Consider the following 25,363-nt stretch of genomic DNA (forward strand, 5'->3'; position numbering starts at 1 on the left):
AAGAAACTTTTCTTCTGGAATGTCTTCATGGTAGAGAAAGTGTTTCAAGGGGGTCAGTGGAGGCCAAAGGAAGTATATGTAGCAAAATTCCACTGTGGTGCTGGGGGAGGAATTTTTCTGGTAAAATCTAGTCTCCTGAATCAGGCAAATTTCACCCTGGATTTAAATAGAATTTAACCCTAAATTCTGGAACCAGCATGGCTGTACAAGTCTTGTGTATAAATAGCTGACAGAGCCTGAATATTTGGCGGATTTGGATCTGACTGCAGAAACACTGCTCTGTTAGAAGAAATTGTTTGGGGCTGTTTTGTATTTCTCCCCCTTAGGAGTTTTAGTAGCAATGTGGATGATGATCCAGCCTTTAAATAGTTTGAGAGTTGTCCCGTTGCAGAGGAAGGAAAGAAAAAAAATTTTCCCTGGTTGAATTTCCTGGTAATTTTCTTCAGTTAAAGAGTGGAGTTTTCCTGAAATATGGAAGGCAGAAAATTCCCCCAGACCTATGAAGGTCCAGGCTGTGCTGGCTGGAGGACTAGGCAGAACTTACTGTCAACTTGGACCCTTTCAGGTGGAGTCTTGTATGTCTGCAATAGCATGGTGGGAAAAGATTTTTCACTCTTCAGCATGGAGAAGCTCAACTGTAGGATTATTTGCTGGTGTAGATGTGGAGTGGCTTGTATGACAATACAATGTGATTGGCTTTTGATAAACATCAAAATACAGTTGTCAGGTATTTACAGTAATTGTAAGTGCTTTTTTTCTCTAGGAGTCACATCTCTGAAAATATAGGCGAATGGCAAAAAATTTATGACAGCAAAGAGCCACAAAGCTTTCCATTACCAGGACAATTGAGTAATACATTAAATGAATTACAAAAGATTATAATTCTTCGGTGCTTAAGACCAGATAAGGTAAAATGATCTGTTATCAAGTGTTTGCAGACTGTTCCATGTCTTGTAGCACAGTTTGCACTGGCTGTTAAAATAACTAATCTGTTCTTCATCATATTTTATTAAGAAAATAAATGCTATTCTTAGTTTTCAATTGAGCAATACAAACATCACAAGCATCAGCTGAGATCTTTTGTCTGACATAATTTAATGCATCTTTCAAAGTGTACTCATTGTTCTAGTTTTCTTCAAGTGCTTGTTCGTGTTTAGTCTGTTATATACTTGACAGCAGGATACATTAGCCTGAACAAATAAATACACAGAGTATCCAGTACCATGTGCTTTCATACAAAGGGTTCCAGGGCAAAGAGAGGTCAAATACATTTATTTGAACAGCCAAGGCGAACTTTAACACATTCTGCATTTGGTGCACTTAGCAATTGTATTGTATGTACTTTAGGAACAATCAAAGTTAGGATTTAAAGTACATATTGCAATTGCTCCTTAGAATTAATTAAAAATAATTACATTAATATTTACTAAGGGGGAATATGCTGGTCCTCCACCTCAGGTAAAGCCTGAATTAAAGTCTTAATGTAATTTAATATTGTTTATATGAGGTATGTTATTTTTTATTTTCTAAAAGCATTATTATTACTCTTGTAAGGAAAAAAAAAGGGGAGGGGTGTCAACAAGAGGTGAAACCTTTGCTTCTGAAGCGTTCTGCAAGACTACCCTCAAATCCGTGCAAAGCAGAGCGGTGTCTGTAGGCTCAGGAATTTAACTAACATATGGTACGTAAAAGATGCTGTCAAATATGCAGTTATGTTTAATTTATGTTAATGGTTTGTATTTACTTTTTTTACCAGATTGGTCCAGCTATAACAACATTTGTAACTGATAAACTGGGGAAGAAATTTGTAGAGCCACCACCTTTTGATCTAACAAAAAGTTACTTAGATTCAAATTCTACAATCCCTTTAATATTTGTGCTATCTCCAGGAGCAGATCCCATGTCTAGTAAGTATACACAGAAGGAGAAGGCAAAAGCGTAGTACAGCTTTTCAGATTAGGGACCTGAATTTCCCTTTCAGTACACAATGAGGATTATTATGCGCTTTGTGCAAGTAGATTTGAGTGCCTCCTGTCACACTGGTAAAAATTCTGTGCTCCCTAAAAATGGGAATGGTATTTTAAACTGAAAAAACTTTACACTCTACATCAAAGCTATACCATCTTATTGTATGTACATTTTAAGAAAATAGTAATAAACGTTTTTAAATTTTTTTTTCGTGACATAACTTCTTTTTAATGAAGAAATGCTAAAAATCTTATGCTTTCTGTTCAAGGCCTCCTGAAATTTGCAAATGACAGAGAGATGGTTGGAAATAAGTTTCAGTCCATCTCGTTAGGACAAGGACAAGGACCTATAGCTACAAAAATGATTCAAAAAGGAATGGAAGAAGGAACCTGGGTTTGTTTACAAAATTGTCATTTAGCTGTCTCCTGGATGCCGATGCTGGAGAAAATATGTGAAGAGTTTAACAGTGAAAAATGTCATCCAGTCTTCAGACTTTGGCTTACTAGTTACCCTTCACCAAAGGTACGTGCATTGCCAAATATTCTGTATTTGGGGAAAGGAAAAGTTGATGACATTTTTAGGAAATATTCATATCCCTGAATGAGCTGATAATATGGAACTTCTCTGAAATACAATGAGGCTGTTGAAGAAATAGTTTAATTAAGAAAGGACATTTAAAAATACTTATAAAGATAGTAATACCAAGCTTCCTTTGTAGTATTTTGATATTGTGATGTGTGATATTTTGTGTACTAGTGAATGGAACTGCATTTTGCCAGCATGTATAATTAAGAAGTTTTTATGCTGTCACTGAGGTTTTGTTGCACATAAATTCAAAAATTCAATTTGCATTTTATTTATAAGGTGTTGAATACCAAGAAAACATTTTAAAATGTAGGTTTGTTGTTTACAGCAAGGTCTTACTTTCTTGATATCTTTGAGAATTTTTTTTTAAAAGCTGTTGATGTTTAAAATGTAATTTCTTACAGATAATTGTTTATACAACAAACACAGAGTAATAATATATTGTTATAACAATATAGTGTGTATTCCACACTTTCTGAATGCAGTTTTGCTATTTTTTATTTCTAGTTTCCAGTAACCATTCTGCAGAATGGAGTGAAGATGACAAATGAACCTCCTACGGGTCTCCGGTTAAACCTTCTGCAGTCATTTCTTTCTGATCCTATTTCTGATCCTGCATTCTTCTCTGGCTGCCCTGAAAAGGAGCTGGTAATGTGCCTACCTCTTGGCAGTTTTATTCTTTCTTTTTTTTTATCCACAGATATACTGATTTCTGTCCAGTGAATATTATAAGCCAAATTTTTTACCATGGTTGTGAGTTTAGGTTTTGCAATGATAAAGATGATTAGTTGAGAATTACTCTGCTGGGTAATTTAACGTGGCAATATTTAAAATGGCTTCTTAGGCTTTATTAAATTACATTACATATTACACGCACATACTACACCATGTACATAAACTCTGAACATTCATTAGTAGGGCATACCTATCATTATTGAGACGGTAAGCACTGAGAAGATTGTTTCTGGCTACCAGGGACTGGTACTGCGGTGCCTGTATGTCATACTGATAAGTGATGAACCACTTGGCCAGTCGCTACCTGTGGAGGAAGTGGAAAAACAGTGGGATTACTCAGAGATATGAGTATGGTAATCAATACACATAGGTATAAGTGGGTGCGTCTAAGGACTTATATTAAACATTACATCTGTATTTTATATTTGTCTGATGAGCCTTAAAAATAAATATCTGGTGCTATTTGAATTCTTATGAAGTTAGCTGCCCTGTACATGGAAGAAGAGAAAAATCTTGTGTAATGGTACTTGAGGAACTAGCTAAATGTGCTTGCATATGTGGCAACTGTGTGTGTATTTGTTCCCAAGTCAAATAACCACAGCACACTTAATAGTTGCCTATATTTGTACCCTAGCTGGAGAGTGGTAATCAAATGGTGTGTTCTTTACGTAAGTTACAGACTAGCGTGAGCATATAGACTAGTTAATAATACCTTTTTGTTTTGTTTTTCTCAAAGGTATGGGAGAAACTGCTCTTTGGAGTTTGTTTTTTCCATGCTCTCGTTCAGGAGAGAAGAAAATTTGGGCCTCTTGGTTGGAATATACCTTATGGATTTAATGAATCAGACTTGCGAATCAGTATCAGACAGCTGCAGGTAAAATCATCTATTGCTACCTTTAACTCTGATCTTGCGAAGCACCGGAAGGAGCTGATGGTCAAAAAGGAGCAATACACTTAAGTTACATCAAATGTTCATAGATTTTCATGACTTCAGGTACAAAGGCAAGGAATGTCAATCATATTATAAATATTTTCAGAATTACAAATGAAATAAAATTAAAAATTGTTCTTCATGAGATTTAGATTCATACAGACGTATGGAATATAATGAGTATGTATGAGTATAATAAGAGTTAAAATTGTCATATATAAGAGCTCACTGTGCTTTAAGTAACACCATGTCAGTGACAGTCACCTATTATGGTGGGTTTTGTGGTTAGTAGGAGGAATTTTTTTTTTTACATATATGCTATTAGTTAAACAGAGCCTCAGACTATTCTTCCCTAAAATGAAATGCTGAACACTACTTGATCCTGAGTCGTCTGCAGGCCCTGTGTAGAAAAGTCAGGAGAGCTAAAACTGTGAATTACAGAAGTTGAGGCTGAACAGTTGGAAAAGTTATCAAGAAGTTAATGAAAGAGATCAGAGGGTTCTGAAGGTTGGAAGAAAAATTATGTGAAATGCACATTTCTTATGACATGGAAAAGTGTCCATCTGGAAAGTTTAGACTGGAAAAACTATCCACTTGTAAATAATTCAAGAATGACTTGATTAATTTGGATATTCAGAAGAGGCTTTTACTACTAACTCCTCTTTATTTTAAACAGTAATTTTACCTGAAAAAATATGTCAGAACTTGAATTTCTAGCACTTAGGGAGAAAACTCCATAAACTGGAGTTTTGCATGCCCTATAGCTTCCAGCCCTTTAGTCTGTAGGTCACACTGTTGTTCTGCAGATATTTCAAGTCTCTAGAATTACTGTCTTCTGTTTCAGTTATTCATAAATGAATATAGCCATGTTCCTTTTGAAGCTGTATCTTACCTAACTGGTGAGTGCAACTATGGAGGTCGAGTGACAGATGACTGGGACAGACGTTTACTGCTGACAATGCTGGATGACTTCTATAATCCAGATATAATTGAAAATCCTCGTTACACTTTTTCACCCAGTGGCAACTATTATGCTCCACCAAAAGGCACATATGAGGACTACATTGAGTTTATTAAGGTAAAAAGTAGCAACAAGATTTTGAACTGTTATAATGATGATGCGCTAAAAAGCAATCCTTAAAGGCTTCTCTGCCTTAAAAGGTGGTTTTGCAGTAGATTAAACTGTGTGCTTGGCTTCTTGCCTAACATCCTTGTATGATCCTTGCCATGATCTAGAATATTTCTGAGCGTGAAAGGGAATCAGTAAGTAGACAGGAGGACCTAGCATAGATAATTGAGAATTCCTTGGAAATGGCTTTCTAGAACTGAGGTGATGGCTCTATCACCAGTAATACTGTCTGCAAATACCTACCGTTAAGGTCCTTATCCACCTTCAGTTTAAGTCAGTGGTAGTTTTTCACTCAGCTTCTTAAAGAAGACTTGGATCTAATTCCTAGCATGCTGCTTTCTCTCATGCAGATGTTTACTGTTTATTTTGCCTTAGAGTCTTCCCTTTAGTCAGCAACCAGAGGTATTTGGTTTGCATGAAAATGTGGATATTTCAAAAGATCTTCAGCAGACTAAGATCCTCTTTGAATCTCTGCTTTTAACACAAGGAGGAGGCACTCAGGGAACTTCTGGAGGTGGTGACAGCACTCTCTATGAAATTGCAGATGACATTCTCAGCAAGGTATTGTATTATACTAATGACTCCAATTTCTCTTTTTACAAAGCAGAAGTTCTGTAACTAGAATTTTCAGTGTCAAACTGATTTCATGTTGGAGGAAAAACCTACTAGGAGGAATTTAGTGCAGTATGAAAGTAAGAACTTGTATGGCTGTAACAGACCACAGCTACATTTCAGTTGAAAGAAGTTTTATTAAATAGGTAGGAGATAGGAGACAGAGAGAGAAAACAGAGCAAACACAACTTGGAAGAACAGTTGATTCATTCATGTGAACAAGTTTAAAATTAATAACATTGAAATATATTCGTAACTTTTCATGATATGAAAAATTCTAGGTCGTCTTTAAAAGATAAACATCCCTTTAAAAACCCCATCATTTTTATTTGGATTAAACTACTAAATACTGTATTGATGAGATACTCGTCACAAAGTTCAATGATATCTATTACTCTGCAATTTTTCACATCTGCGTACTTTTTAATATAATACCGTTGCACGATGATATATGGAATGATTTCCAAATATGTTGTCGTTTACAGCTTCCAAATGATTTTGACATTGAAGGTTGCCTAAGTAAATATCCTGTGAGATATGAAGAAAGTATGAACACCGTGTTGGTGCAAGAAATGGAAAGATTTAACAGGTAAGAGTGTTATTTTTTTATTAAATGTAACCCAAATCATTCCATTTACAGAAAAAGTTTTCACGTGAACCATGCACTGTAAACTCTCTGTTCTGTGAAATACTTTATTTATTTTGTTCCCTTCTAATTGTCTGCAGTAGTATCTGCAGTCCAAGCACCATTACTCCTTGTGGAAAGTCAGAATGTAGGATAGATGTCAGGAAAAATGATCTAGTGGCAAAATGAACTGAAACAGAAAAATATATGGGAGAAAAAGAAGAAAAAAAGAAGGGAGTCTGAGGAGGCACTTGGAAAAGAGAATGTGAACTATTTTTATGTCCCCTTTTTTTTTTTTACTTCACTTTCTCTTTCTTTATCTTCAATTATATTTTATTTTCTTCATATTTCTGACCTATAGGGTAAAGGGGTTAGAAACTTTAATACACTCACAATTATATTTGATGAAACATTTTCCTTGATAGCCGGAAATATTTCTGCTTATTTCTTTATTGTCTCATATGCTTCTGTTCTAAATTATCCCTTTTTTTCCCCTTTCCTGATGCCTTTCTTCCTATACCTTATTTTCACATTTATTCTCCTAGGAATACAAACATATAATCACTTTTATTTTTTTCTTTGGGTCCTCAGTCTCTCTTTTGACTTTGTTTCCTAATTTTCTTTCTTATCTTCACCTGCTCCTCCCATCTCTCTTCCCTGTTTTCCTCTGTCCTCCTCCTTTTCTACTTGTCTCTTCACATCGCCCACTTCATTTTCTCCCAAACTTTCAATAATGCTCTGGGCCTTCAGTCTCCAGGTTTTCCTTTGTTGCAGACCCTACCCACCTCTTCTTTTGTAATCTAAACTTTTTTCCTTCATCTAGTATATGGTGTGTGCATCTGGAGTTCCAAATTTATCCTCTTACCAAACAATACAGAGTATATCAGAGGTAACAAAATAATAAATTGGCACAAATGCCCAAATCCATGACTTTACAGACGTGGCTACGCAGTTATGTAGCAACTATACAAGTTCTATAGATGGTTCCATGATCCTGTTTTTCTTTTTTTTCCAGTGAGGATGTCGTGTTTTACAAATCATGAAAAACATGTGTTTTTATATTTCAATTCTAGTTTAATCCGAACTATTCGTATTACATTAATTAACCTGAAGAAAGCCATTAAAGGACTGGTTGTTATGGATGCTGAACTGGAGGCTCTGTGTGGCAGTCTACTTATTGGAAAAGTTCCTGAGAACTGGGCCAAACGTTCATACCCAAGCCTAAAACCATTAGGGAGCTATATTCTAGATTTTCTAGAAAGGCTGAAATTTTTACAGGTAACATACAAGAGGCAGTACTACTGCACTATTTAATCTACTTCTTCATATAATTTGTCCTTTACGTTAAAGGAGTGTTGGGAAAGGAGTGATAGACTTCGCTTAGATTTTTGGAGTACAGTTATGTAGAAAATGGTCAAACAATATAGGATTTGTCTCTTTCTGATTACTGAATGTGTCATTTTCCTCTTTCCAGGACTGGTATGAATTAGGGAAGCCCACGGTTTTTTGGCTGTCGGGATTCTATTTTACTCAAGCTTTCTTAACTGGAGCAATGCAAAACTACGCTAGGAAGCACAGGATCCCCATTGATCTTCTGGGATATGAATTTCAGGTAGAGATGAATTATAAACGCATATTTTATTAATCTGAGTCCCGATGTTGCAGTGACATGTAGCAAGTAAATCCTGACTGGAAGGTTCATTTTGCAGCTAACTCACTGCAATTTGAAGACATGCATTTAATTCTTGGGTAAGGTAGGCATGTTAAATAACAAGCGTAAAAGAGGTATGTTAAAAGTAGTTCTGTCATTGGACCTGGACCTCCACTCAAGAAAACAACGTATAGCGTACATATTTGTCTGTGTGATTAAAGCCTTATTCTATAACCTACAATAAAGGTAATTAACAAACCCACAGAAATCTGCTATCTTTATAGTTTTGTATAAAAGTAGTACTGAAAGGAAGATATTACTATATTATTCTCATTTTGGATTGATCTCTTGAAAATTGGCTATTGGCATAATACCTCAAAAAGCAAACAGCTATGAAAGTTTAATAACGTAGAACACTTACTTCTTGTAGGTTATTCCTCAGGACACTGCTGACACTGCACCAGAAGATGGTGTTTATATCCACGGATTATTTTTAGACGGAGCTCGCTGGGACAGGACCAAGTCAGTAACAAAGTGTTTTACTGTGGTTCTGGAAAGCTTTCTTAAGTGCTCAAACAAGATTTGTTTAAATATTTTAAGTGATACGTTTCATATTATTGAAATAACACACCAAATGAAATATTCTTTCATGCATGGAAAATGGGGAGGGAAAAAAAAAAACCCAAGCAAGCAACAACCAAAAAACACACACCAAAACCTCTTTGGTTTAACACCAAGCCACAAATAATTACTTTGTTGCTTTCTCTCACCAGGGGAATGTTAGCTGAGCAGTATCCCAAATTGCTCTTTGATGTGATGCCAATCATTTGGATAAAGCCAAGTGAGTATAATTTCTCTGAAGTGTGAGCTATTCAACAAGAAATTGCAACGGTGAATTCCTTTTAGAGATCAGTGCTCCTACCCTCACCAAAGTACCCAAATGTGCACAGAGTTCACGTGCATCTGACCTATGACTTTTACATTAAAAATTCAGCCTGCTAGCTTGATGCAGTCTCATCTCATCTGAGCAATAGGCCTGTCCCTCTCCCCACAGATTATTATAATTATGGATTAGATGAAAGGCTGGTTAAATGAATTTTTTAGAAATATGTTTAGGTGCTGCCCAATCTATTTTTCAACCCAATGTTAATTTGGGTAGGAGAACACGTGGTGCTTGAATTCCTGGCTCTACTCAAGTTGAGGAGCATTTTTAATTGACTTACAGAGATTCAGTGGTTTACCTCACATGATTTAGCAAGGTTTGCTCAGGTTATTTTTAGGTGCTATGCTAGTTGTCTGTCATACTAGTAAGTTATTTTCCATAACTCTTGTTTTCTTTGATCAGGAGCAGTAAATCCCTGTTTTTATTTATTCACTTATGCAGGACTTTCTATTGCAACTGTTGCAACTTAGATGTTATTAGCTAATAGGCACTCTTGCAAAGTTTCCACTTTTTCTGCCTGTGCTTTCTCTTGGGGTTGGATGAATCTGTTCAGACATGCATGATTTTAGACTTTGCACAAGTTGCATGTAAGCAGTCCAGGCATACAAAGAGTTCCTGCAGAATTGTGTCTTTGGGTCTCAGGTGGCTTGAATGGCAGTTAGGTTCTGTGGCTGCTGGACCAGACTTCTTGTGGAGCTGTTAAAAGCTCATGTATAAACTATACTTTAGCTATGTAACTATTCAGATTTTAACGTGTCTTTGAATTATTACAAAGCTGGTAGAATCATAGAAAGGCATTGAGTCCTGAAAACAAATTGTAGTTAAATTAGTTGGGTTTAAAAACAAAACAAACCACACAAAAAGCCCCACAAAAAAAGCCAGATAATTTTATTATGTTAGTCACAGAACAATTTTGCATTTTTATTTAGATTTAAGGCTGTTACTGTAAATACTTAATATTTGTATGTAGATTATGTTTCTATCAATAGATCTGCTGAATGTAATATATTATTTTGGGTTTTTTTTGAAGCTACAAAATTGGACATAAAGAAATCTAATGCATATGTTTGCCCACTCTACAAGACAAGCGAGCGTAAAGGAACCTTATCTACTACTGGACATTCTACTAACTTCGTCATTGCTTTGACACTTAACACAGATCAACCAGTTCAACACTGGATCAAGCGAGGTGTTGCGTTGCTCTGCCAGCTGGATGACTAGTTTTGGACAGTTCAGATACAGACTTCACAAGATCCTGTTCTTTTTGTTGGCTTACAGAGGACATGGAACATACTGTGTAAAAGAAACATCTGGACTTTTTTATATTAAAAGAGGGCATGCAAATATTTTCTGATCCTCAATATTTTGTCTTAAATAAGCCGTATTATTATTAGCATCTTTACAATCTATAAAAGATACAGCTAGGATTTTAGCCTTTGGTAATATTATTAATGTGTAAACGTCAATTTTATGCATTACTTGAATATCACAAAATATATCTTAATGGCAAATGAAAATAGTCTGCACTTTCTGAGAGAAACATTACAGTTAATGAACTTGAAGCATTTAAGAGTGCTGACTCATGTGAGTGGAAAGCTAGTAGGTACTAAGTTTTGGGATTTCAGTCTGGATTATATGTAGCCTATATTCTGTCATAACAACAGTGAAGATTGCACAAGTATGAGAAATCGTTTAACTGTCTATAGTAGGTACTTCTGATGCTTTCCCCCCTCAGCAAATTCATCTTTTCAGGATTTAATTCAGATACTCTGATTTTTGTAAGGGTTTTTTTCCTCATAGTTTCTGTGAAGAATAAATGATAAAATCTCCCTTATGACCACCTGCCATAAAGTGTTCTCTGTTTCCCTATTGCTCCAGAGAGGCAGTCCGGTTTCAGTTCTTTCACTGATTCTGCACTTCTGTTTTCTTTATTTAAAAAAAAAAAAAATTACTCATGCATTCTTCCCAGATCTCCTCTAGCAAAGAACTATTTCTGCCTTGCATTCAGACACAGCCATCATCATTTCTTTGTAAGGATCCCTCCGTAAAATACAGTAGGAATAAATTAAGCACATGAAAGTCTCACTCCACCCTACCTTCACTATTATAACTAAGCACCTATGTCCTTCATTTCCCTGCTTATTGTGTGTTACACCAGCATAAGTTTTCAGCATAGGTCTGTGTTTCTGAAACGGTGCTTTTCCCTTTAAAGACTCTGTATGTTTATCTTTTGTTTGCTTTTCTATTTATATTAATATGTGAATTGTGATTAAGCAGTCAGAAACACATCGTAATTTTTAATAGAGTTCTTGCTTGATTTTGTTTGCTTGTTTATGTTTACTTTTAATGTTTTTAGTTTTTCTTTTTACACTGTCTTACTCTTTTAAGTAAGTTCCTAACAGTATCTTCAGATTACTCGCTTAGAAAAGCACTAAAGAATTTTCTTTCCATAATGTAATGGTTACTACTTGCAGTTCTCAAATTCTCATTCCAAAAACTATTAACAAGAGCATTTTTACAAAGAAACTGGACTTTTAATTCCTTCTTTTGCTGACACCATTTGTCAGGTCAGATTATTAAACCTAACTAACCTATAATGAAAGAAACATGGAGAAAGTCCCAGAGTATCTTATGATCGGGTATTTATAGTGAGCTATTAATGGACGTAGGCTCTACTGAGATCATTTTCAATCCTGAAAATATCACTTTCAACTCAATAATCACTTCTTCAAAGTGCGAGATCTTCCCTCTTTCAGAAGGTGAGGAAAAACAGTATATTTTCTTAATTCATAGGAAAATTCATAGTCTTTTTACAAAAAAGAAATAGTCTAGATTTAAAACGTTTATATACTTGTACTATAGGTATAATCGAATACTAAGTTACTTGTCTGTATATTTTGCTACTATATTTCTCTTTTTTTGCTACATTTGCAATTACAGAGCAAGGCCTTGCAATCACACATTAGGTGGATCAGGTAACAAATTAAATGGTGCCGGTTTGCTCTGAATTACTGCTGCTCAACTTAAGATGTTTCTAGAATTATTCCAAGTTTTGTCAGTGGCATGTTGACAACTTCCTTTATTTTGCTGTGCTCATTCGTTTTGCTAATTTATTTATTTGCTTTCAGTTTTACTTATTCATTTTATTTTACTTTGCCCTGTATTTTTGGTTGTTTTTTTCAGGCCAACTCTCTTGAAAGACAGAAGTGGAAGTTTTTATAAGGTAAAACAGATGAGAGGTTTGAGCCTAACAGAACATTTGTGATTTTAATCTGTAATAGCATGTAGCTGAATATACAAAAGAACAGTGTGGCTGCTTATGCACGTAACAGTGTACATCTACACACATCATACTATTTAATGATTGATTTGATCGTTAATAATTTTTTATTATTTCTTCTTAAAATTTAACATTTAGACTTAACAAATAGTATCAATGGGATTTTTTTTCTATGCTCCACTGTTTGTATTACAATCTTAAAAGGGTGAAAATATTTTTAATTTAACCTTTTCAATTTGGCAAACTTTGTTTTCCCAACTAATGCTATCCTTAAGCTTTTTTTTTTTTCCATTAACTTCATTGAGGTTACACCAGTGGTTTTTTATTTCTGCCTGTATTTGAATATATATTGTTGCAGTATTTAATGTACATCCCTTACAAGTATTAGAAAAAAGCAGGCATGCATTGATGAAGAATGCAGAATTGTAAGTTTATCTGTTCTAAATGGTTATAGACTATGTACACAAGGTGGTAAAGCTGGTCTTTTTCAAGTATGGAGTTTGATGTTGTTTCAGTTGGAAGGCTGATGCACATAATAGCACAAATCTGCAATACTTCCCTGACTACAAGATATATGTAGTCTGACTACAAGACTACAAGATACTCCCCATTGTTGAAACAGTTTGAACAAAAGCTGTTACTAAAAAATTTCATGTCCTTCACTTGCCCTTCACTTCCAGGCCCTCTGTGAACAAACTGAAAAAACATCCCAAGTCTTATTGCACATCTGTTTTCCTACTCAGGAAACATCAGAGCACAGTTGTGATGATATTTGAGTGTGTAAAAGACTTAAGAGGGAATGACTATTTATCTGAAAATGAAGTTTTACTTACTTTTGTTGCTTTCTAATAAGTAATGCCAGAACAAGTAGCTATTCTGTATGTTCAGTCTGAGGAACAGAGGTAAAAGCTAGCACATGCTGTTGGAATAGAAAACCTTTACTCTGTTCTAAATAGAATAACTCTTTGCAGCGCAAACTTAAATACTTGGGAGAAGACTGGAGCTTGAGATGGAGAAGTTCCGATTCATTTGTTTTGAACTATGTTTCATTTCTCTTGATACTTAAACAGCGATTGCTATTTCTGTTACTCCAGATTTAACCTGAAGATTTAACATCTGCTTCCAATTAAAAAGCAGTGTTTCCCTACGGAAAGTGATCCAGGTTGTGCTGGTTTGCCATGTATAATTCTACATATATGTTTGATGATGATTCTGATGATGAGCTCCCTACCCAACAAGCTATTCAGGAAAGCTTACAAGATAGGCATAAAACTGAAACAAGTGGCAGTGCAACAGAGGGTGAAAGGTAGTAAGTTATTACTTCTCTTTTGCATGTTTTCTTGGCATTATTATAAGCACGTAGTAACCTTATTTTCCTTTGTGACTCTGTGTGTTGTATTGCTCTGACCTTGTCTCATGGATACTGGAAACCACTGGTAGCTCACTTGTTCTGAGTTCTCCCTGAAAAAGTATACCCCTTTCCTCAAAAATATGGAATGTATGAAACTTTCAGATGACATTTTACATCAATATTTAAATGAGTACAAGGCTTTATGAAGAAGATAAGTACGTGATGTAAAAATAGATAGGTATGGTAGCTTTTCCTCATTTTCGTATTTAATTGTTGAGCTTTGTATGAAAAATCCAATATTTATAGTGGTGGGTAAGACCAACAAATAAAGTGTTTTAATGTGTTAAACCCTGACAAAACCTATGTAACTTACAGAAATCTAACACGTAGTCTAGATTTGAGTATTTAAACTAAGGTATAATTACATCCTGAACTTCACGTTAATTTTTACCTCTCACTTTATTTTTGTTCTGTTTGTGCAGTTTCCAGTATATTACAAGTAAAGAACATGGAAAGATAATTGCAGCAATTCGGACAGTTAAGTACAAATACGCCGCACTAAGCCTATACCCCTAGGAATCACTTGGGTATTGCATTGTTGAGCACTGCCTACATTTTAGGTGTTTGATTACCTGATTTAAGTGCAGTTTTTCTTTATATAGTCTTGGGAGGAGTAAGGCAACTAAAAACAAGATACCCAAAAGCTCACTTATTAGATGGGAACATGGTAATAGGATGGGTTCAAATGTCACTCCTCTCAGATTCCTGGAATGAGGGAACAATGCCAGGCCTCTCTTGTAAAACAAACAACAGGATGGCAAGGCCCCCAGTCAGTGAATGCTTCCTAAAAGCATTTCACTTTGTGAGATACCCAAATTAAAATCCCTTCTCTACCTGAGGAGTGTTCCAGAATTGTTCCTTAACTGCCAAAATTTACTGTATTCCTATATGAGATGCTCTTAATCTGCTCTTCTGAAACTTCTGCTTTTTGTGGTATAATCAATTTATATACTGAGTCACAGAGATAAATAAGCAATGAGCATAAGTAGTACCATTATTAGGACAGTTGTCTGGCAGTGGGAAACCTTCAGTCCAGTCTTTATACATGTCATAGTAAGTAGTCACAGAGATACTTAGTGGAGTAGGAATCAAGAAACCAAGTCTTTTCTGGGAAAGCAGATGTGCCATACGCTATGAAGAATGTGCCTAAGCTCTAGTTACACTTGCTTTCTGACCTTATGAATATATAATTCTTCCATGTGTAGGAAAACTTCAGCAGCAGAGGTTGAGAGTGGTCTGTCCCCTCACCCTACAGTTGTAGGTAACAGGAGAGCAGACTGCCTTCTCCCAGGAATGATGGGATAAAAAACATGAGCAGAAACCAGGCCTCTACTTAAACAGGCTTTCCAGCCGAGAAAGTTTTGCTGTTTCTTGATGAGATATAAAATTGAAAACAATCATCTGTGTTGATTAAAGTTCCAGTAAGATTGTTAGTAAAAGCAGGAATAACGAGATAGGTCTCATCCTGTTAAATCAGCTTCATTTTACTTTTGCCAACCTACATGTTTTTCCCGCAGTTTTACCAGGACACCTGTTTACTTTATACATTCAACTTTAATGCACTGTCGCTCATAAGAGAGGATTATATTTGAAAGATTTTAGTCATGTTAATTATAAGTAAGTTTTTTCAATGTATAATTCAAAATGCTTTGTGAGTCAATGTCAATCATTGATTGTCCCATTCATGTAAACCACCCACTGAGAAAAAATTGCTTTGACAAAGCAAGTTGTTTATTCTAGATGCACTGATGGGATAAATGGCACTCAGTTGCCTGAATTTTGTTTTATGACGAGTAATGGGATATGTGTCTGTCTTAAAATATCACAGGCCAAGAAGAGGCTTTGATGAAGTTGGTGAGGCACAGTTCTGCTTTTGAAGAAGCAGATCAGCAAGGCTGGCTTCCTGTGCACGAAGCTGCAGCACAGGTAAATAAGAACATCCTTGAAATAACTTTGAAAGGTACGGAGTCCTTGTGGTTTTCCACCAAAAAGTTTTACAAAGTCAGGTTTGATGAATCATCCAGCTTCAAATGTGTTCTGCTTTTCTGTGTTTCAGCCTCCCGTGCCATTACGTGGGAACAGACCACTCTAAAAGGGGAAACACCTCTCTTGGTGGCAGTAAGAAATTGCTTCATAGACAATGTCCGCTTTCTCCTGCTCAATGGCTGCAATCCCAATGTTAAGAATGAAGAGGGAGATTCTCCTTTAGTTATAGGTGAATACCTTATTTTAGGGGTGGAGAGGTGAGCGAGTGAAGTGAGGTTATAGTTACACATTTTAGGTTTCCATTTGACATATTTGAGTTCAAATCAATACCTAAAATATTTTGCTATAAAGAGCAAAAAAAGTTAATCTCAGTATTGAATGTGTCTGTCCCTCTCTGTTTTTATTAGTCGTATCAAGGCTCTAAATGAGCTGACAATTCCAAGTTAGGGACTGTCACCATGAAGTTCTTAGTATTATTTGTTAATTAAAGTATTATCCTTACTGGTCTACTGAAGTATGGGAAATCTGTAGAACTTGAGAGGTGAAAAATCTTTCCCCAAAGTCTGATCCAATGCAGGGAGCTCCAGATGCCTACCATTTTCCATCCCTCAGTTGCAACAAGTTTGAGATTCAGGTTGAACATACGTCTTTTTCCTCAAAGAATCAAATAGCTTTCTCCATGAAGTGCAGAGTGTCTTCCTCTGCTTTCCTTGGCATCATTTATGCAGCGGTGCCAGATAACCAGGTCCTCCTGCTTCTTCATGCTATTACTGTTCTTCATGTCTGCAGGTATAAAACATTCATATTCTTTGCTTACATGGTATCTCTTTGCATCATTGCATTCATTGCATCAGCTTCTCTTTCTCCAAAAACCATGGTAATTTGATTTTTTGATTTTCAAACATTATAGCAAACCAGCCTGATTTTTCTGCATTATGTACAGCATAAAACAGTGTTTGTCCCTATTCAGACAGTGTTGGAATTAATCCAAGTATGACAAGTGAAGAAGATAGCCAGGCCTAAATTCTTGGTTCACTTCTCTCTGAATTTTTTTGATTGAAGAAGAAGGTCCCATACCTAGTATCACTCTGAGTGTGAATGCCATTTTAATTTGATCATGCACAAGAACTGTAATTCTTGATTTGTAAAGAACTAGTCCTAATATTTTGCCAAGATGTTTTTCAAAAATGTTCCATGTTCATTTTATTTGCTTCCCCTAGTTTGGGCTATGATGCTCTTATCTTACTGAGTCCTAGCCAAAAAAAGGAAAAAGTGTTGTCATTATCTGAGTTCCAGAGGAGAACTGTAAGTTTCTTGGATGAACCTGTAAGTTTTTCCATATTGGAAGGATGGTTTTTTCAAAACTATTGTTAAAGGAAGAAGAAAAAGCCTAGCTATCTGTAGGACCCTCAGTCCATCCTTTTGAAGAGACTAAAGCTTCTAGTCAGGGCCACATGCTTAGAAAAGATGCAGAGAATTCCTAGATACTTTTGAAGTGCACAATATTAAAATGCACCATCCCCCAAAAAGGGGATGTATGGGATTGATCTAAAGCAGCCGTGTAGGTTCCAGATAATGGGACATCACAGGTAATAGCATGCTGTCAGTGGTACTTGAAGCAGCTGAGGCACATGAAGCTTCTCTGCCTAATCTGTCTCGGTGAAGGACACTCGCTGTTCTATCCCGCACAGCTTGGAAGATCAAAGAGAGTAGGAGGAAAAGGTGTTGCCTATTCATTCCATCCACTGGAGCCAAAGCAAATTACTCTTTTCAGATCCTTACTGACTTAACAGATCAGGCTTATTAAGCTAAGAAGGCATATGACACAGTCATTTTAAACTTTGTTTCGTATTACGGTAACTGCTTATGAAGATTAAATAGAGCTCTCGGAGCAGGCCAGCTCCTGACCGCACCGAGTCCCTGTATATGATCTCCATCTAGTGGCAAGGGAAGTTGCATTCTGTTGCATTACCAAACGCAACAGAGGATTACAGAGAGAAAAAGAGATTACCGTGAAGTTATTCGTTTGTATAGTTAATGTTATCCTGGAAACAAAGAACAGACTTGTTGATAAGTTAAACCTTTCAGTGTGGTGTGACATTTCGCAGTGTATAAATAGCACTGCCAGGAATAGCTGGAGCTTTCCCGGGCTGCCACATAACAGAAGCCATAGTGCCTAGAACAGCGTTGAATAACATTCTGGCTGATACTTCACTTATTGTCTTACAGCAATTAAACATGATTCGTATGAGATTGCCTCCTTGTTGATAAGTTCTGGTGCAAAAGTGAATTTGCAGTGTGTCCACAAGAGGACAGCTTTACATGAGGCAGCCAGACTAGGCAGGAAGGATCTGGTGAAGCTTCTCCTTCGTTCTGGAGCAGATCCTGACCCTCGTAGTGGATATGGGCTCACACCCCTAGCACTGGCTGCACAGATCGGACATACAGAAATTATGGAGCTCTTATTGCAAAAAGGTGAGACTTGTTATACAGGATGTTATAGGAAGAGGAGGCTCGGGGTGGAGATCTATCTTGCCAGCGTTATAAATATCTGATGGGGTGGTGTAAAGAAAACAGAGCCAGATTCTTCTCAGTGGTGCCCAATAACAGGACAAGAGGCAGTGGGCAGCAACTGAAACCTAGCAAATTCTGCCTGAACAAAAGAAAACACTTTTTTCTGTGAGGGTGGTTGAACATTGGAACAGGTCACTGGGAGAAGTTGGGGAGTCTCCATCCTCGGAGATACTAAAAACCTGGCTGGGTGCTGTCCTGGGCGACCTGCTGTAGCTGACCCTGCTGGAGCACAGGGTTGGACTGGATGGCCTCCAGAGGTCCGTTCCAACCTCAGCTGTTCTGTGGTTCTGTTTTACAACTCAGTAGATTGATTTAGCAGCATGTAGGTTCAGTCATGGCGTTCTTCAAGTGAGTAGAAATTGTAAGCCACATGTGTTAGTACTGAAATGTTTAAAGCCCAAATGGGACAGTGAGCCCTCTTTCCAAGAGAGAAAATTATTCCTAAATGCAGAGGCAAAAAATTGTTCTTAGCTCAGTAGCCAGTAGAACTTTGCATTACTGAAGTGAAAGGAAATGAACTGTTACCGTGTTACTGAGTATACAGCCTGTAGCGTTAATGGATCCAAACATACACAAAATATATTTTTGGAGATTACTTACTTGTAGCAAACTGCAGTAGTCATCACTGAATGCTTTGCAAAACTGCAAGCAAATCTGACACATTGCAGGAGATATTTTGTTTGCATTTTTGGGTGGCATCTTACTTTATTTGAAGAGTTTGACTCCCAAGTCCTGGTATCTAAATTTTATGAGAGAGATATATGTATGTGTGTGTGTGTATACATATATACAGACACATGTGCACACACACATATATATTCCCTCTAAAAGTAGTCAGCCTATTTACACACATTTGTATTAGTCTTCTGAAAGTTCTGTGATTGGATTAAAACTGGTTATTGTAAGATACACCTTCAGAAATAGCAGCAGAAGTAACTTTCCTTACTAAAGAAAATTAAATGCTCTCTGCACCAAGAGGATTGTTGTGATGTAGTTAAGTAAAGGCCTGATAAAGACTACATTTTCATAATATTACAATAATGTATGAATGTTTTAGTGAGTAGTTGTTTTTAAATGCAAGATTGTTTTCTCACGTAGACAGGTCACCTTAGGGAAGGCATGACAAGACATTTGTGGTGGGGAATTTTATATGATGGCTCAGCAGCGCTGGAACTGGATTGTATGAACTGTTTTGATACTGGGTTCTCTCATATTTACAGTTATATCTGTCTGGTCTTTGTACAGTAGAAGAACTGAAATGCGTTGTATCTAAGCCAAAAACCACTGTTTGTATGAATAAGAACAAAATCCCTTGTCCAGTTCTAGCATCAAGTCTTACTGTGTGATTGTGTTCAAAGCAGCTTGGACCCTCTTGTTCCCAGGACCAAGGATCCAACACGAAGGTTTATGCCCATAGTGGTTTTATTTGGTGAAGAGTAGTATCCACAATACCATGTCACTGGAGGGTTGGAGGTATTGGTTACTGCTGGATTCTTACAGAGACTGCTGTGAAAATCCTGGATGCTTCTTTCCAGGTGCGGATGTTCTTTCACAGGCAAGGGATTGTGCTTCTGTGTTGTTTGAAGCAGCGGGAGGAGGAAATCCAGATTCTCTGAGTCTTTTACTAGAATATGGGGCTGATGCCAATGTACCAAAGCACTCGGGTCACTTGCCAATCCACAGAGCTGCATATAGAGGACACTTTCTGTGAGTTAATATACTTAAAAATCAAGTAATGGTGACACCAGAAATATTAATTTTTCTAACTCTATCTTATTCAAAGCAGGCAGCAAACCTGTAGTTTTGTAGAAGGAATTCTTTCTGACCGTGTAAATATGAATTTTCTGTGTCTGAATGTAGGAGACCAGTCAGGATAAAATCTTTATCAGTTTAGAATGAACAGACTAATTCCTGTAGTATTTCCCCGCTTGTCACAAACAGTAACACTGCCCAGTCTCATGTTGAGGTTCTTGGGATGTCCTCACTCTCTTTGGGTATGCTTCATCTCTACCCCACCACAGGAAGGTGAACACACTAGATAAACCAGGGTAAACCAGACTTAGGGGATAAGGGTTATCCCTATTTTCAAGGCAGGAAGGTCACTGGAAGATATTTATGCTAAAATCATAACCAGTAAGTGAGGAACAACTCTTCACTACTAGGAACGTTGCACTGTGGATTAAGAATCTGAGAATTCTTAATTCCTATGTTAATATTCTATATATATAAAAATTAAATTCTATTTAAATTTACATGTATTGTATATATTAAATTATATATTATATGTGTTCATGTTATAATATATTCTATTAATTCCCAAATTCCTATAGGTTAAGCAATAACACTGTGCTCTTGACGTTCAGGAAAAGCTTCTATTGAGAAGGAATCATCATTCCTCTAGCAAGGATTGGGCTTGTTCATGAATAATAGTATACTAGAATAATATTTTATGTGTAGTAGGTATAAAGTCAGTATCCATTGCTGGCTAACAATTTAATTGTTAGCCATTAAAGTCAATGCAGAGGTATAGCATGCCATGGTACTGATTTGGTAGCTTAAGACAATTGTACACAGTCATGGTGAATTCTGAAGCCCAGCAATGCAGAGAAATTCAAAGACTGAGCTAGGTGAACCAGTATGTTTAAGATTCTGAGACTCTTCTTTTCTAATTCTTCAGAGCCCTAAAAAATTTAGTTCCAGTTACTAATTTTGAAGCCATTAAAGAAAGTGGGATAAGTCCAGTTCACTCAGCAGCAGCAGGAGGACATCCTCAGTGCCTTGAGTTTCTCCTCAAATCAGGGTTTGATGCCAATTTCATGCTGGATCAAAGAGTTCGCAAAGGCTATGATGACCACCGGAAGTCAGCACTGTACTTTGCTGTTTCCAACGGGGACATCTGTTCAGCACAGTTGCTGTTGAATGCTGGAGCCCTGCCAAACCAAGATCCCATCAACTGTCTCCAAATAGCCTTGAGAATGGGCAACTACGAGTTAATGAATCTACTGCTGCGGCACGGGGCTAACGTCAATTACTTCTGCAGAGTGAATACAACACATTTTCCGTCAGCTCTACAGTATGCGCTGAAAGACGAAGTCATGTTAAGAATGCTGATGAACTATGGGTATGATGTGCACCGCTGCTTTGATTGCCCTCGGGGAAACAGTTCGCATTCCCAGTATGTGACTGACGGATGGACTTCGACCGTTATCAAAGATACAATGGTAAGTATATCAGATGGCTTCATATGTTGTTCTACTACCAGTATTCTCCCTAAAACTAAACGAAAATGTACTTAACGCAGTGTCAGAAAAGGAAGTTTTGAAACTGTAAGAAAGACAGTTTACACGTAAAGGTAGGAATAGACAAGGCTTTAAAAATAAATAGGTGTTGCCATGAGGCCTGGTTCATGACAGCAAATTACCATAAACAATATTTTTGAATTGTGAAATACAGCTAATGATATGCTAACGATCAGTGCAGAACTGGCTCTCCAGGGCAGTCTCGTCCATGCTGTGAAAGCAGGGACTTGCAGGCTGGCTCGCTGGCTTGGCTTGTATCCTAACACCGCTACCAGAAGGCTGCTGTAAGGACCCCCTGGCGCTGGCACGACAAGCACTGAGCAGAAATTAACAAACCCGGGCCGACCTAAAGAGGTTCCCAGAGACACCCCTCAGCGCCATGGTTTTGCAGTTTGTAAGGGCTGCTTGAACCTCCTAAACCCGTCTTTAAGCTGAAGGTAAGGGGGCATGGCACGCACTGGCTGGTGGGTCCCCCTGTTCAGCACGCTGGGACGCAAGTCTGAATGCCACTTAGGGAGTGGTAGCACCTCTTTGTATGCACTTAGTTACCCAATATACAGCTGCTTAAGTTCATTTTTGGATCTAGTACAAAATAACCATCTCTCAGATTTTCAGATTCCACTAGTGAGGCTTAAGGCGAGCTGTGACAACCTCTACAGCTCCCCTGCCTGACAGAACGCTCACTCTTCCTGGCATTCTGCTGAAGTTATTTAATTCCTCTTGTCCTGCAGAGGTGGAAGTCATTAACAGGAGGACTGAATGTTATCCTCTTAAACATTTTGTTTCTGTCAGTTCTGTGAGGTGATAACCTTGTCATGGTTGAAGCATCTGTCTGGGAAAGTAGTGCGAGTAATGTTAGACTACGTCGATCACGTGAATATCTGCTGGAAGCTAGAAGCAGTTCTCAAAGAACAGGAACTCTGGCCAGACATCAATTCGATTTTAAGTAAGTGTCTGATGTTCACATTTGAAATTACAAACAAGCTGTTCTGGGATTGGGGCCTTTTTTGTGGGTGGTATTTTAGTTTTCATTTTCTTTACCTCAGCTGCTGCTTTTCTTGACCCTTGTTAGGCCAAAAGGTATGTTTCGACAGTAAGAGACCTCTTAAAAATCAGTCTGTGTAGGATTTAAACTAAGTTTCTCTTAGAATTCTGATAGACAGTAACTGCACAATTTACGTAGAGCACTTGGGAACTTTAATTACAGCGTAGGCAACACAATCCTCTTCAAGGGGAGAAAACCTTTTCCCCCTGCCTCAAACTGATGGAGCAAATCTAATAATAAATTACTATTTTTAATTGAGTGATTCAATTCTAGTCTAGATTAATTCTATGTCCTTTTTTTTTTTTTTTGTACATAGATTAAGTAGTAGTGACTCATAATTCTACTTTTAGTAGCTTCTTCAGGTTGACAGAAAACTGGCACCGATTATTTGGGGTTAAAGTACATTCCCCAAACTTTACTACTTAAACTTCCATTAATCTACATTTAGCCAACTTGACAGAAACAAAATGTGTTGATTTAGCTGCCAATGATTATAAATTATAACTGAGAGATGTAGGGGCTGAGGTAAAAACGCTAGATCCTGACAGGTAGCCCAATACTGGGTAAATAAATTGAACAAAATCTAATAAATAACTTATTAATATCAATCTCACCTTCTCATTTCTAGCAAATCCTCGCTCTCTGAAACATCTTTCTCGTCTGAAGATTCGGGAATGCATGGGGCGGTTGCGTCTCCGGTGTCCTGTCTTCATGACCTTCCTTCCGCTGCCAAAGTGCTTGAAAGACTACGTACTATACAAGGAGTATGATCTTTATGGACAGGAAAACTTCACAGGAACCTACAGCCTCAACTGTACATAATTAGTAGTTCTGTGCTTTGAAGGGAATGTTGATGTGGATAAAACTATCCAATGCAGCTGCTTTTTTCTTTTGGGATGTTATCTCCTATGTGTATTACAGAATACCAGCATTCCCCCCTCCCCCCCTGAAGAAAATGGGGAGAACCCCAAAATGTAAGTATGGTGATGGCATTCTACTTATCTACTGGAACACAGAGGATCAGAAAGCTCTGGCAATAGTATTTTCAATGCTTAGTGTGAAAGGTTAAGAAACTGGAAGCTGTAGGGCTGCAAACCTTGTGTTATTGCTAAGTTAAAGCCTGTCGTAACAGAAACACTACCCCCATTGCAGGGTTAAACTCAGGCTTCAGTGAAAGGTTGGGGATTTCACTAACACCAGGAAGGGACACAGTCCTTTTTTCACTTGTACCTCCCGTTCTCTGGCCAAGAAGTAGAGTTTTTGTCTGTGAAGTCCTGCATGGAAGTTCTGAAGAGCAGCCTAAGTAGATTTATTTTTTCCACCCAATGAAGCAATCCCACATTCTAAGCAGAGAAATGGGATTAACAGCTATAGAAAGCTCTGCCTGTCACAGCAGCTCCTGTGAAATACCGATGTTCCAACAAGAAGGGACTATTTCTGAAGGACGGGTTAGTTCTGCTGGTCATTCTCAGGTATTGGGATCTCATCCATTACGTGTTGTGATTGCTCTCTCTGGAACTAGGTTTTCCTTTTACAGTGCTGTCCAGAGGCATGCTTGCCATTTTTGGAGTTTCTCTTCATATGGTTGGAGCTTAAGCTTTTGGAGCACTCTGTCAGCAGTCACAGTTGTCTCAGGAAGTCTGGCGTAGTACCCACAGCATGCCTCTTCTTCCCAAAAATGCTGCAGATGTCAGTCCGTATTTTAGGGGGGAAAAAAAAGTTCCTCAACACTCATGGCATTAGTAGTATTTATTCCTTCATTATCAAGTAAGCATAGATTTTCTTCTAGTTATACATGCATCTTTATCACAGAAGTTACATAGTTCAAAAGTCTGCTTTTCCCCAGAAAAATCTACAAACCTTATAAAATACAAATTTAACCATAATGTAGTTATGACCCGCTGCTTTTTACATGGTGTTTATCATTTAATAAACTAATGAAGCCCGTGAAGATATGTATCAGTACCCACGTTAATGGCTGTGCTGGTGTAGCCTCTGTATGTGTGAATTCTGCTCGTTGCCACAACCGCAGCTCTGCAGAGTGCTACCCCTTGTCGCGTGACCACCACAACGCGTGCACTGAACAGCCAGCGACCACGGTAAGGATTCTCTTCTGCCGTTCAGTCTTCGATTGCCACAAAAATAAGTTACCAGCATTCCCAAGTACAATAACGTCCTCTGAGGGTATCTGGCTAATATGGTTAAAACTAAGAGAACTGAGATACACTTTGACAACAGAGGGACATAACTGCATGTTAAAACTTCGTTTAACGGAAGGGAACGCGTCCCGTCACCAGTAATGGTACTTCCTGGAAGTCAGTATTATGAAAAATGCAGGAGGTTTTTGCATCAGTACAAATCCCACCCAGAAAGCTCCTGTAGTTCAGCTGGTCGTTAATCCACACAATGCTGACTGAAGCCCTGGCATAATATGTTACTACCCATGTTTCCACGACTGAGACGCAACAATCGAGGTTGATGTAAGTATGCCCTTGGAGGGTTTTAATACAGCTGTTCAGGGAAAACGCGCAAGTCAGTCTCAAACAGCGCAGAAATCACTCACACTTCACTAGAACGGGACCAATCCAG

General features: G+C 37.6%; 2 protein-coding genes across 2 annotated transcripts in view; both read left to right on the forward strand.

Annotated features, from left to right (window-relative positions):
• The window catches only part of DNAH12 (dynein axonemal heavy chain 12), a 74,381-nt gene extending 62,932 nt beyond the window's left edge, over positions 1-11,449 (forward strand). Inside the window, exons 63-75 of the mRNA XM_072876100.1 lie at positions 764-908; positions 1,757-1,907; positions 2,237-2,490; positions 3,061-3,201; positions 4,025-4,162; positions 5,064-5,297; positions 5,724-5,909; positions 6,446-6,549; positions 7,659-7,863; positions 8,060-8,197; positions 8,667-8,758; positions 9,010-9,077; positions 10,210-11,449. Of these exons, the coding sequence (XP_072732201.1) occupies positions 764-908; positions 1,757-1,907; positions 2,237-2,490; positions 3,061-3,201; positions 4,025-4,162; positions 5,064-5,297; positions 5,724-5,909; positions 6,446-6,549; positions 7,659-7,863; positions 8,060-8,197; positions 8,667-8,758; positions 9,010-9,077; positions 10,210-10,400 (2,047 nt within the window). The 3' untranslated portion in view covers positions 10,401-11,449. The remainder of the gene's footprint in view (positions 1-763; positions 909-1,756; positions 1,908-2,236; positions 2,491-3,060; positions 3,202-4,024; positions 4,163-5,063; positions 5,298-5,723; positions 5,910-6,445; positions 6,550-7,658; positions 7,864-8,059; positions 8,198-8,666; positions 8,759-9,009; positions 9,078-10,209) is intronic.
• A 926-nt stretch (positions 11,450-12,375) lies between these two features.
• On the forward strand, positions 12,376-24,684 carry ASB14 (ankyrin repeat and SOCS box containing 14). The gene is made up of 10 exons (XM_072875712.1): positions 12,376-12,402; positions 13,554-13,765; positions 14,293-14,344; positions 15,695-15,830; positions 15,927-16,085; positions 18,086-18,331; positions 19,966-20,137; positions 21,108-21,651; positions 22,522-22,675; positions 23,403-24,684. Exons 2-10 carry the CDS (start codon positions 13,638-13,640, stop codon positions 23,594-23,596), a joined length of 1,785 nt encoding a protein of 594 aa, XP_072731813.1. The 5' UTR covers positions 12,376-12,402; positions 13,554-13,637; the 3' UTR covers positions 23,597-24,684.
• The last annotated feature ends 679 nt before the right edge of the window (positions 24,685-25,363 follow it).

This window comes from Ciconia boyciana, chromosome 11, assembly GCF_034638445.1.
Source record: "Ciconia boyciana chromosome 11, ASM3463844v1, whole genome shotgun sequence".
Classification (NCBI taxonomy): Eukaryota; Metazoa; Chordata; class Aves; order Ciconiiformes; family Ciconiidae; genus Ciconia; species Ciconia boyciana.